Consider the following 14,242-nt stretch of genomic DNA (forward strand, 5'->3'; position numbering starts at 1 on the left):
ATCACACATGTATCCCCTATCCTGTGGATAGGGGATGCATGTCTTTTGTAGGAACAACCCCTTCAATGGTGTCGCGCTCTAGCTGCCATAGTGGCTGCTAGCGGAACCTCCAGGCATGGGGGGGACGTGCCGGCGGGCCGCACGTGCCCCCTCATGCTGCGGGCCCCGTAGCAGACGCTACGGCTGCTACAGCGGTAGTTATGCCACTGATCTCACCTGTTCGAGCAGGGATACCCCCAGCCCTCAGTTACCTCTGGTAGCCGAGAGCAGGGAGATTTAACGGCTCCCTGCTCTGTTTATTTATTCTGATGCAGCGTAGTGAAAAGGCTATTGCATCAGAATAAAGCCCACTAATGACCGCCGTGAAAAGGCTTATCGGCGGTCATTAAGGGGTTAATAGTAACAGCCCTGGCCTAAGTAAGTCCCCCAGGACTCTCCTAAGAGGGTGCATATTACCATAGGTATGTCTTAATAGATGCCTGAGCATTTTATATATTCAGGCAGTAATGTGTTGGAATATACATGTATTCCAATACATTATAGTAAACAAGTTAAAGAAGATCTATCATGTTTGCTATGCTACACTATTTTAGGGAAGCATAAGATGTAGGGAAAAACATTGGGCTCAGGGATATATGGTTTTCAATTGTTTGAGTCGGTATTTTCATGTAGAAAGCTGTTTAAATTCTTCCAGGACTCAATGTCCTAGCTCCACCTGCCCAGCTGTTGATAAATAGTTTGAAAATACTAAATCAAATGATATATAGCTATATCCCCCAAGCTCAGTATCTCCCCATCTGCCATATGCATCCCTTAGATAGGGTAGCATAGGAAATCTGACAGATCCACTCTAAAATCAAAGGTTCAAGTCCCTTAGTGCCATATAAAAATGCAATATATTTTAATAAAATCAATAGAAAAAACATTTATGCAAAAAATTAACAAAAAATAATATTTTATTTGTTTACATATACCTGAAAATCTTGCCTGAAACCTATTATCCTGCAAAAAAAATAAGTCCTCAAATAGCACCATAAAAAAGCTATGCCAGTGAGAAAAAAAATCAACAATTTGATTCATTGGGTTTAAATATTTTATATGATGCATCCCAACGTTCTTAGACACTGGTTGTGCTATAGATACCAGGGATGCATTCATCAGCTGTTATGGAAGTGCGAAGTCCAATTCTCTGACTATCATAGTGGCAGAGAAAACAGGTCAAAAACAGTCATATTTATGGTGGACAATGAATAAAAAGGCATACTTTACATTAACAGCTCTCTAACGTGCAAGGAAAAAACTGATTAACACTTTGATTTCTGATCCTTTTGCAGACGGAGCTAACATTTTGCACAGGTGATATAATTACTGTGTTTGGTGAAATTGATGAAGATGGATTTTACTATGTAAGTACTACAATTATAAACATACATACTAAGTCGTTTTACCAGAGAATTTCCTGTAAACTTCTTGGAAAGACCTACTGGATATTTTACACCCAGCTTTACTCTATAGGGCAGAGGACCCCAACCTTTTCAAACGACTTTTCAAATATAAATGATGATGTTGAACCACACTAAATATTGAAAGGAAAAAGTTCTATTAATGATATGACTTAATGATATCTTACTTAAAACAGTTTTAACTATCAGTGATATGGCTTTATACCAGTGCCAAATTTGAGTAATGCTGATGTCCTTGTTACCACTAAAGAACAATAGAATCTGCAGTTGCCAACAGCTGGGGAGCCACATGTGTCTACAGTTCCACTAGTCGGGGAAAACTGCTATAGGACAATGATTACATGAAAAAAACTTCTATTACATATTTTGGTCATTCACAACACAATGAGAACTTCAACATCAGATTATATTTTGTGGCCACTTTTCCAGTAAAACCTACCTCCCCTTAGAACAGTCCGGTATCTTCATGACATGAATTCAACAATGTGCTGGAAACATGAGAGATTGTGTTTTATGTTGACATGGTAGTATTACACAGTTGCTGCAGATTTTTGTCTTGTTCCACCACATCCCAAAGGAGCTCTATTAGATTGAGATCTGATGTCTATGCTGGATATTGGAGTACAAGCCAAAAACGAATTGTCCTGTTCATTGAACCAGCTTGAGATATTTGTTTTGTGACATGTTGCATTATCCAACTGGAAGGCCATAACAGGGTGCACACGTCAGTCAGTTACAGGTAGGCTATTGGTACTGAGTCATGCACATTTAGTATTAAGGGGACTAACACCAACCTGAACTATTGATGGTGTTTCAATGGATTCACATAAAATTCTTAGGCCTCGTTCACATCAGCATCGGGTTCGGTTTGGGGTTTCCATTCATCCATTCCGTCAGAGGAACAGATGAACGGAAAGCCAAATGGAAACCATAGCTTCTGTTTGCATTACCATTTATTTCAATGGTAATTCTTCCATTGCTAATGGTTTCCATTCCGTAAGGTTTCCATTTTTTTTTCGTAAAAACAATAATGTAGTCAACTACGTTATTGTTTCCCCAGAAAAAAGAAAACCTTACAGAACGGAAACCATTAGCAATTGAAACATTACCATTGAAATCAATAGTAATGCAAACGGGAGCTATGGTTTCCGTTTGGCTTTCCGTTTATCTGTTCCTCTGATGGAATGGATGAACGGAAACCCAGAACGGAACGCAACACTGATGTGAGCAAGGCCTTACCCTATCATCTGCATGGTGCAGTAACGTTAATATTTAGATGGATAAGTGTATACCGCTGTGGTCTTCCCCTGCTGAAGCCTATCTACTACAAGGGTCAATGTGATGTACGTTCAGTGATCTTCTTCTGCATATGAACAAACCGCAATCATTCCACAGTCCGTTATCCAAATCACACGTGTAGTTGATAAGATATTTGTATTAATAAAGTCTCCACTGTATGTTTCTATCTGAATTAACAGTGCAACAAATTGATGAAATGATATTACTCTTTTAAATTTGTTATCAAATTAAAATATTCACCTAGCCTGTTTAGTGAGGGCTATTTTATGTAGATATTCTACACAAAACCTCTCGTAATAAAAATGGCACTTATTCGATTTGTAGTTTATAGCTTTGGAGCCAGTATCACTTTCATGACAAGGTCCACCATAAGGAACTTGGCAGGCTTTCTACTTAACAAATTTAGCTTATACAGTGCATTCGGAAAGTCTTTAGATCCTTTAATTTTTTTCACATTTTCTTATGTCGAGGCCTTGTGCTAAAATTAAAAAAAAAAACATGTTTTCCCCATCATTCTGCATTCAATACCCCATAATGACAAAGTGAAAACAGAATATTAGTAATCTTTGCAAATTTATTAAAAACTGCATGACATAAGTATCCAGACCCTTTGCTATGACACTTGAAATTTAGCTCTGGGGGCCTAACATTTCTCTAGATCATCTTTGAAATGCTTCTACACCCCGATTGGTGTCCACCTGTGGTAAATTCATTTGATTGGACATGATTTGGAAAGATACACGCCTGTCTATATAAGGTCTCATAGATGACAATGCTTATCAGAGAAAAAAACCAAGCCATGATGAGGAAAGAACCGCCTGTAGAGTTCAGAGACAGGATTATGTGGAGGCACAGCTCTGGCGGAGGTTACAAAAATATTTCTGCTACACTGAAAGTTCCCAAAAGCACAGTGGTCTCCATAATTCTTGAATGGAAGAAGTTGGATCAACCAGGACTCTTTCTAGAGCTGGCCGTCCCACTAATCTAAGAAATGGAGGGAGAAGGGCCTTGGTAAGAGAGATGACCAAGAACCCAATGGTCACTCTGGGTGAGCTCCAAAGATCCTGTGTGCAGATGGGAGAAACTTCCATAAGGCCAATCATCACTGCTCCACTCCACCAATCTAGGCCTTTTGGCAGACTAGCCAGAAAGAAGCCTCTCCTCAGTAAGACACATGAAAGCCCGTCTGGAGTTGCAAAATAGCACCTAAAGGACTATCAGTCTGTGAGAAACAAGAATCTGGTCTGGTGAAATCAAGATTGAACTTTTTGGCCTCAATTCTAAGCGTCATCTCTGGAGGAAACCAGGCACTGCTCATCACCTGCCCAATACTATCCCTACAGTGAAGCATGGTGGTGGCAGCATCATTCTGTGGGGGTATTTTTCAGCGGCTGGGACAGGGAGACTGGTGAGGGAAAGATGAATGAAGCAAAGTACAGAGGTATTCTTAATGAAAACCTGATCCGGAGTGCTCTGGACCTCAGACTGGGCCGAAGGTTGACCTTTCAACAAGACAATGACCCTAAGCACACAGCCAAGACAGCACAGGAGTTGCTTAGGGACAACTCTGTGAATGTCCTTGAGTGGCCCAGCCAGAGCCCTGACTTGAACTCTGTCCGACATCTCTGGAGAGACCTGAAAATGGCTGTCCATCAACAGTCCCCATCCAACCTGACAGAGCTTGAGAGGATCTGCAGAGAAGAATGGCGGAAAATCCCCAAATCCAGGTGTGCAAACCTTGTGGTATAATACCCAAGAAGACTGAAGGCTATTATCACTGTCAAAAATGCTACAACTAAGTACAGAGTAAAGGGCATGAATACTTATGTCAATGCAATATTTTAGTTTTTCCTTTTCAATAAATTAGCAAAGATTACTCTTTTATTCGCTTTTCACTTTGTCATTATGGGGTATTGAGTGTAGAATGATAAAGAAAAACTTGATTTTTTTTTTCATTTTAGCACAAGGCCTCAACATAACAAAATGTGAAAAAATTGAAAGGGTCTGAAGACTTTACGAATGCATAGTAAGCCTTCTTTCTTTATACATAAACTTTAAAGTGCTAAGCACAGCTAGGGCCACCATCAGGAATTTCTGGCCCACATACTGCCTAGGATTCTGGCACCCTCCTGGCCGGACGGAAGCACCTTGGCAAAGGCTCTCGGGGGGGGGGGGGGGTAAATGACACAAGAGGGCAAGCGCTCTGTTGGGGGGAGCAGGTGGGAAACACTAATATCACCCTAGGGGTTCTTGTGAGGAGCCTGTACCAAGTCTCTGTTTTGAATAGGTAAGATTATTATCTTTCACTATTGAAATATGCACTGACATTTATATTCAATCTCTCCTTCCCCTTTCTTTACCCTATGATACCCACCCTAGGGATCTGTGGATTAGGAAAGGGGAACTTACTTTCATCTATATATACTCATTCAAACAAGTACTTTTACTTATAGTATTTACACCTCGGTACCCTTTATCTCTTGCGCCATAATTTCTCACTGGAGTCATTTTCTTATGTAATTTTTTAACATTGTTTGTTATATATGTTCAATAAAAGATTTATATAATTTTATTTATTTGGCTATGTGCTCTGCTTGTTCTTCTGTTGATAATACATATGTATTGCAGTGTATTGTGCAAGTGACCATGTTAATGTCCCCTAGTGGGACTAAAAAAAAAAGACGTAAAAATCAAATAACGTTTTTAGGAATATAAAAAAAAAAATGTTTTCCCCCTAAAGTAATAAAAACAATGAAAGAAATAAACGTAATTGTTATCACCACGTTCAGAAAAAATAAATCCAATCCAAGCCGTTCAACCACTTAGATGCCGCTGTCAAAAGCGATCGCGGCATCTAAGCCGCTAGACAGAGGGGGGCCCTGTCTGTCACCCCCCCCACACACACACACACACGACGAAAAGTACCGGATGCGTTGTCCTGGCGGTCAGGGACATAATAAAGGTCCCCAGGTCTGCCATGTTGGTGCACCTATTAAGCCCTTAATAGGACTTAAAGCGTACCTCCACATTCACTGAAAAACTATTATTGTGCAGGAATGTGCATTACCGATTCTGCTTCTAACCACAGCATGGACTGTCCTGGGGCTCATAACTCTGCAGTAGAAGAGAGAACGTCCTGCTCGTCTCCATGGCTCCCATATTCAGAACAGCCACTAGCGTTGTAGGATTCTACAGCGTTGGCGGCCGTTCTGCATACAGGAGCCATGGAGACGATCTGGACGTTCTCTCTCCTACTACAGAATTAGACAGCTTGTGCTGCTATTAGAAGCATAATCAATAAAAAGAAAAACTATTATTGTGCACGCCCTTGAACTATAATAGTTTTTAAGTGATAATGGAGGTATGCTTTAATAGAGACAGCAAAAAGCACAATACACTGTAATACATAAGTATTGCCGTGTATTGTGCAAGCGAGCAAACAAGCACACATTCAAGCCCTCTAGTGGAACGAAAAAAAATAAAAAATTAAATAACATTTTTAGGAATATAGGGAAACAAATTAACCCCTTCGAGACAAAGCCATTTTTTTTCTTTTTCATTTTTCACTCACTAATATATTCTATTGCATTATATTGCAGTATATTGTCATTTTTACAGGCTTCTGTTAAGCCCTGCCAGAGGCCGCTCCATACTTCACCCCCTGCACCAGGGCCTGCAGTAACGTCCAGGTGTGCAAAGGGGTTAAAATTGAAAAATAAAAACCTTTTCCTACTTTTCCCCTAAAGAAATGTAAACAATTAAAAAAAATAGACATAATTGGTATTGCTGCGCCCGTTAAATTCTAAACTGTTACAATATAATTTTATTTGCCCAGCACGGAGAATGTCGTAGAAAAAGGAGATAAAAATCCAAAATTGCTGTTTTTTGGTAACCTTGACCTTGCCTCCTTAAAAAATTTGAATGGAAAGTGATGAATAAGTCACATGTATCCCATTTAGAAAAACTACAGCTCGCTCCGACAAGCCCTCCCACAGCTCCATCGACTCAAAAAGAAAAAAGTTATGGATCTGAGAATATGGCAACACAAAGCTAAATTTTCATTTGTAAAAGTAGCAAAACATAAAAAAAACGTCATAAATTTGATATCACCGTAATCTTGTTGACCTCCAGAATGAGGTTAACATGTCATTTTAACCACAGTGCTGTAAAAAACTAAACCTAAGAAACTGTTGAAATATTGCTGGTTTTTCTTTCCATTTTACCCCACAAAATAATTATTACGTTTCCCAGTACGTTATATGGTGGCAATAAAAAGTACTACTTGTCCCGCAAAGAAAAAAAAAAGCCCTGATTTGGCTATGTCGACAAAAAAAGGAAGGAAAAAAAGAAAAATGGGTTAATATTTAAAGTGCACCATATTTTAAGCTCATATATGGACAAGTCCGTAGATTGGAAGCATTGTTATTAACTATGGTTATATTATTGTGTGCTTTACTATAGATGTCAAGGAAATGTTTCTGTTGCCTTTTGTATAGTAACTTTGTTTTCAGTATTAGAAATGCTACATTGCTCACGATTACTGTTGTAATTATTGGGAATGTCTTTTAATGAATATCCCCGTAGGGTGAAATAAATGGACACAAAGGCCTTGTCCCCTCTAATTTTCTGGAAGAAGTGCCTGATGATGTTGAAGTTTATCTTTCTGATGCACCATCTCGATACCCTCCAGACGCCCCAATGCGAACAAAAGTTAAGAGGGTAAGATGTTGTTCTTTGTAAGTAAAATGATGATGTATTATGATTGTCTATATAATGCATTCTTATAGGATGGGCGTTAGTGATAAGTCCTCTAATTACCAGAATGTCATAAACATTTGTGGTATTGAAAAATGCACTAAGCGATGAAAACATGATTAAAGTTTTGCCAAGTCTCCCTGCCTCATCTCTACCACGAGTTCAGATGCAATTCTACGGGTACGTTCCCACACACAGGATACGCTGCAGATTTTCTGCAACAGAAAATCTGCAGTAGAATCTCAAGAAAAAACGCTGGTAAATCTGTCACAAAAATCTGCACCAAACTGAGCAGGAAAAACGCACTTATTGCTGTGGAAATGTTGTGGCTTTTCCACAGCGGTTTTACCTGCGGATTTAGTGTTAAACATTGATTATACCAAAGTATATGTTTAGCTGCGGATTTCCAGTACAGGTGTTTCAACTGCGTAAACGCTGTAAAAACCACAGCAAAACAAATCTTTTGAGGAATTTCTGTTCCCCATTGAAGTCTATAGGGAAAACACGCAGCATCTTCGCACAGAACCTGCAGCATAAATTGCCATGCTGTGGAATTCGAAGTGGCACTGCAAAACACTTTCCGCACAACTTTTCTGCAGATTTTTTACGCATCGTGGGCATGAGATTTTTAAAATCTCATTCACTTTGCTGCTACTGTAAATGCTGCGGAATTTCCGCAGCATTTATGCTACATGGGAACCCAGCCTACAATGTGTTTAGGACCCGAGACAGACTGATTGCTAGGGATGCACCGCCTGATAACGCCATGGAAAGCCATTTGGTTGTTAGGCAGTGTTTGCTTAGCAACCAGACTTTTTCTGTAGTGAGCAATAAATCGCTATCCATAAGACTGCATTAGGATAGGGTTATTTATCCCAATACAAATAAAAATTGCTGTAATTAATCGCTGTCCATACAAGTGTTTTAGTCAAGCGATTTGCTAGCGTTTTTAAAAAAAAAATTGCTATGTGCTGGGATTTCAGAGATACACACTTGTCAGGAACGATTTTAAATAGATGTTTAAGCTACTCCATTCATTCCCGCAATGCAATTCTAGACAGAGATTAATCAGTGATTTTGGGAAGTGAAATAAATAGCCCTAAGGGCATGACCAGACGTGGCATATTTCTTCCGCCACTGTCCGCATCAACGCCGCACATAATCTGCGTTGCAGATTCTGTTGCGGCTCTGCCTAAAATGGGCATTAAATTGATGCGGACTAGCCGTTGCGTATTGAGGTGAAAGTACTTCCCTTCTATCTATCAGTGCAGGATAGAGAGAAGGGACAGCCCTTTCCCTAGTAAAAGTAAAAGAAATTCATATTTACCGGCCGTTGTCTTGGTGACGCGTCCCTCTCTTGACATCCAGCCCGACCTCCCTGGATGACGCGGCAGTCCATGTGACCGCTGCAGCCTGTGATTGGCTGCAGCCGTCACTTGGACTGAAACGTCATCACGGGAGGCCGGACTGGAGGAAGAAGCAGGGAGTTCTCGGTAAGTAGGAACTTCTATTTTTTTTACAGGTTGATGTATATTGTGATCGGAAGTCACTGTCCAGGGTGCTGAAATAGTACCTGGCGATCGTTTAACTCTTTCAGCACCCTGGACAGTGACTATTTACTGACGTCGCCTAGCAATGCTCCCGTAATTACGGGTGCCCACACGTAGTCACCCGTAATTACGGGAGCCCCATTGACTTCTATGGGCCTGCCAATGCCGTAATTAAGGCCCGTGATTACGGGCGTTTTTACGTTAGTGTGCATGGGGCCTCCGTCTGGCTGTAGACCTAGAAATACATAGGACCAGCCAGAATGAAGAAATGTCATGTTCGTAAAACAAATACTCTACGCAGTACACACATCTGCGGACTTCATTGCAGAATTTTGACTCTCCATTGAAGTCAATGGAGAAATTCCGCAATGAGTCCGCAACAAGTCCGCTACACGTCCGCAACAACCAGTGTATGCTGCGAACACCAAATTCCGCACCACAGCCTATGGTCCGCAGCAGAGTTTTCCGCAATGTGTAAACGAACCTCACTAAAAAGCTGTGAAAAGCAATGGAGAAACGGACTGGCCACAGCGGAATTCCAGAGCAATTCTGCCACGTCTGGCCATGCCCTTACTTTTCAGCAATATTCCACAATTGCCTAAAACTTTTGCACAGTACATATATATATATATATATATATATATATATATATATATATATATAAAAACCAAAGACATTGGCAAGCCCAATTTACTACTTTATTCGGAACACTTAGGGTATGTTCCCACGCAGTAGCAAAATACGTCTGAAATTACAGAGCTGTTTTCGCCTGAAAACAGCTCCTGATTTTCAGACGTTTTTTTACAACTCACGTTTTAGGGACTTATTTTACGGACGCTAATGGAGCTGTTTTTTAATGGAGTCAATGAAAAACGGCTTCAAAAATGTCCCAAGAAGTGACATGCACTTCTTTGACGCGGGCGTCTTTTTACGCGCCGTCTTTTGACAGTAAAAATACACCTCGTGGGAACAGAACATCGTAAAACTCTTTCAAAGCAATGGGCAGATGTTTGTAGGCGTACTAGAGACGTTTTTTGAGGCGTAATTTGAGGTGTAAAACGCACGAATTACGTCTGAAAACAGTGTGTGTGTGAACATACCCTAAGTGGGGTATTCTCAGAATCTATAATTATCACCCATCCACAGGATAGGTGATAATTGTCTGATCGCTGGGACCCCCACTGATCGTGATCCCGAATGCCCCGTTCCTCCTCACTGCACCCTCCTAAAAAATTATAATGATCTTGTCAACTATTACTCACACAAAGCAAAGAGGCTCTAAGATTTTCTACACCCCTTATAACAATAAAAATAGTAGTAATGTCTTAAAGAGTAATTGTACTTTTATCAAACTTTTGATTTGTCATAGAGACACATTGGAAGTTTGGATTGGTTGGTAGGGGTCCAGGTGATAAGACCGCCACCATTGCTGTAACGATCTATGTGAGCCGTCTTCAGTCTAAGGACTGCTTCACACAGCCGTCTTTGGTCTGTGAGATATGGTCCTTATATCAGCCGTATTTTCTGAACCGAACACAGTCGGACACCTAGCATCATAATCATCCATAAAACTGTAAGTCACTACCTCCACACAGGACTACTGCCACGTACTGTCAACATGATTACAGTATGGGACAGTATTCCTGTGAGAAACCAGGGACTCCTAGCATCATAGATAACTATGATACTAGGAGCTTGGCTCCCTGAACTGCGTTCGGTCCGGCCGTGTGAAGTAGACCTAACAGGGAGCTCTGACAGCTGAAGATGCAGGGTGCTCAGTTGAGCGCTGTTGCACCTTAGTTTCAGACACAATGGGGGTCTCAGCACCTGGACTCCCACCGATCCAAACTTCTAATATGAGTCTATTACATGTCAAAAGTTGGATAAAAGTTACTCTATAAGGACATGGCACACAGATGGCTGCACACAGAGTTACTATTATGAAGCCGTATATAACTGTATGATGCCTCCATAAAGCAGTGTATTCTCCCCTTGAAGCAAATAATACACAGCATAGGATGGAACGTGTCACATATATTTTTTTTTAGAATGAATCCCCTCTGTGTGCCTCCGTATAAAATCGTAGGCAAAGTATAGCCACATAGAATTCTATGGAGGCCTATCACACTTATGTACCACATGGACACATAATATGGCAGTGTGCATGAGGCCTAATGCTGAGTAATATGATTAAAACCATCAACGTTATGCAGGTCTGTTCCACAACTTGCTTCTGTGCAAACTATTGAGCAAATCAATGGGTCATATCTTACTGCATACCAGTTTATTTCTTTCAGTTCAACATTTGTCTGCTGTCCTTTACATTACAAAAGTTCAATGTAGTATTGTGTTTATGGCTTGCTATGGTGACAGTATTTTTGCACTAGTTGTTTTATTTACTTTAATGACATTTTGTTTATATATCTGAAATCCACATTTGAAACTTTTTTTTGACATTATTTTTGTTTGTGTCATCACTGCTTTATTTTCTGTTTTGTCCTGGCTCATCTACTTTGGAACAGAAGAAGAGTGTACATTTCACACCTTAATGAGGCAGTATAGCCTTCACGTAAGTGAACAACTGAAGATACCAGTGGTTTTTATATTGACACACTGCAGAAAATGTTCTTTCAAATTAAAGAACAACGATGATAAAACGTGTTAATATATGAGAGCATTTTGTAACATGAAAACAAAATTTTTAGATCTTGATCATACAGCCAGCCGTACTACAGCTCTGTGGCTGCTGATGCTGCGAGTTCTAACACTCATATTGAGCGTCATATTGTCATATCGAGAATCGGTAGTGATTTAACTCATGCTTGACAGAACTAGGTTTAAAACTGCATGTGCTGTCTCTTGCCTTCCCTGTTTAGCAATATTCCTTTTGACCGACCTCCTTCCCAACCCAAAATGTTTTATTGTAAGAAGCAAAAAAAAAAAAAAAAAGAAAAAAAAAAAAAGAGAATGGATTTTCCACCTGCTAAACGTCTAGCCTTTTAGGTTCTGTCAAGGGACATAAAAACATGTTACTTGCACTTGTGAATGTTACAAACCTCTCATATATGAAGGACCCAACTACAGTAGTCTTTTAATATGAGACATGAGATGTATGTTTCAAAGCCACTATACACAAGTCTCTGATATTATTCACTAAAAACTAGAAGATCTTTCATGATTATGCCTCCTAATAAAGACTTACATAATGTTGTGTTTGATAAATAATACCTGCCAAACAATTTTGTAAGACTAAAACATACAACTCAGCTATAGACTTCCTTACACACACTAAAACTACGGTATCTTCAGGTGTGTTAACATGGGATGTTTGACTTTTTCCTAAGTTTTAGATGACCTTGATTTTGAATCAGAATCAAACTGGAGCCTTCATAACCAAACGCACAGGCAGCCTGAAGCTGGAGCAATTTGCCAGTTTTCCCCCGAAATCAACTCTGATATTGGTGCCACCTAGTGGTGTGATTGTACTTTTACATTTACTAAACAATAGTCTAATAGATATGAAAATTGCCGTTGCTTGTGAAAAAATGGCTTTAATCTTATTCTGATTCTAATTAAGGCTCAATTAAGTTTAGCTGTGTGACAACCCTTTCAATTTACTAATCGGATCAATGAATTAAAAGCTGTCTTTTTGTCAAAGGAATGCAAGTGCAGGTTCTACACAGGATCTGCATCTCAGCACTTCATCACCTCAAGGTACACATGCCTGCCCAACACATATTTAGTTCTTTACCCATGTGAAATTTTTAGGAATCAACAGTAAACATTGCTAGACCAACAGTAGGGAGTTTAAGCACAATACGATACAAAGTTTGCATTGCTAAATTACTCTTGGAAATTTATTTTATAGGCTCCATCCGAGAATACAGGAACACCAAGGAGAGCACCTTCACCAACAGTCCATCTTCATTCTATGTCACCTCCATCCTCCATGGGTTCAGGGAGCCCCATTAGAAGCAGAGATCGCGTGTCAAAAAAGAAAAAAGGTCTTCTGTCCAAAGGAAAAAAGTTATTAAAAAAACTTGGCGCTGTAAAATAAGTTACCTCTAACAAACATTCAACATTACCTGAATATTACATGTAAGGTAAATTAAGGCCATGAAATTAAAAGGGCACACGTCTTAAGAAAACTAACAAAGTAACTCTTCCAACTGATTACAAACAAACTTCAGAAATGGCTGTATACTCTATGTAATAAATAACCTGCAAGATAAAATCTGGCCTAATATGTAAGCTACTTATTTATATGCAGCCTTGATGTTTTTGCCTTACTTGATGCACAATGATTTGTAATGTTCAATAGATGTACAGAATATATTCTTTGTAGGTTTTGTGTGCAACCCGTTGTATTCTAATTGTATCTTTGTGATTACAAAAATCATTAAGAGACTTAAAAGAAACAGGATATTCCGAATGTTACATATTCCAGTAAACATGTATGTATCCCCTACCTTGTTCTGCTGTTACAAACAACATGAAACCATGCAACTGGTATCATTCACAGCCAAGCCAATCTCTTAGTGTCAGTCCAATCAGACTAATAAGATGAGAACACTACATTTAAGAATTTCTGATTGGCATCCTCAAATGTACCATTACTGCAAAAACCCTGTTACTATTTTGTAAGTACAGTCCATTTGTAGGTTATTTGTACTATTTATACATGATTTTCAGACTGCCTTTCTTTTGTAAAATGAAGGTTTACAATTAAACACTCCCTTCATTGTGTCTTCAAAGTGTACATAACCTGTAAAATAATGTTGTGCTAGAGTTATGAAATTCAAGACATATTGGCCTAAAAGTGATTAAAGTGTTGTGTGGGTGTGTGCATGTGTACATTTGATGTGTAAATTATTTTATATAAATAAATTTGATATTTTGTACAAAGTCTGTGATTATTTGTCACCGAAACAGCTGAATTTTTTTTATTTAAACATTTTATTGAAGGAATTACAGTATATAAACACAAAAGCACGATAACACAGTGGGCCCCCACAGAGCGGACATACCCATCAAGGATTTAGAAGTATGTGTTACAAGGATTTACAGTTAACAATGCTATAAAATAAAGTTTAACCTGAAACATAGGGAACATACGTTGTTTGATTTCTTTGTCTAAAGTTATCAACAGAATGCTAAGATAATCGACAGCATAAA

General features: G+C 39.3%; 1 protein-coding gene across 23 annotated transcripts in view; it reads left to right on the plus strand.

Annotated features, from left to right (window-relative positions):
- The window catches only part of RIMBP2 (RIMS binding protein 2), a 602,457-nt gene extending 588,485 nt beyond the window's left edge, over window positions 1-13,972 (plus strand). For 11 of the 23 annotated variants that reach the window (XM_075833186.1, XM_075833230.1, XM_075833202.1 and 8 more), the window contains 4 exons: window positions 1,335-1,406; window positions 7,347-7,481; window positions 12,726-12,781; window positions 12,936-13,972. In XM_075833186.1, coding sequence (XP_075689301.1) covers window positions 1,335-1,406; window positions 7,347-7,481; window positions 12,726-12,781; window positions 12,936-13,101 — 429 coding nt within the window. In that variant the 3' untranslated portion in view covers window positions 13,102-13,972. The other 12 variants (XM_075833211.1, XM_075833221.1, XM_075833271.1 and 9 more) reach the window with 5 other exon arrangements.
- Window positions 13,973-14,242: the final 270 nt, after the last annotated feature.

This window comes from Rhinoderma darwinii, chromosome 1 (assembly GCF_050947455.1).
Source record: "Rhinoderma darwinii isolate aRhiDar2 chromosome 1, aRhiDar2.hap1, whole genome shotgun sequence".
Lineage (NCBI taxonomy): Eukaryota > Metazoa > Chordata > Amphibia > Anura > Rhinodermatidae > Rhinoderma > Rhinoderma darwinii.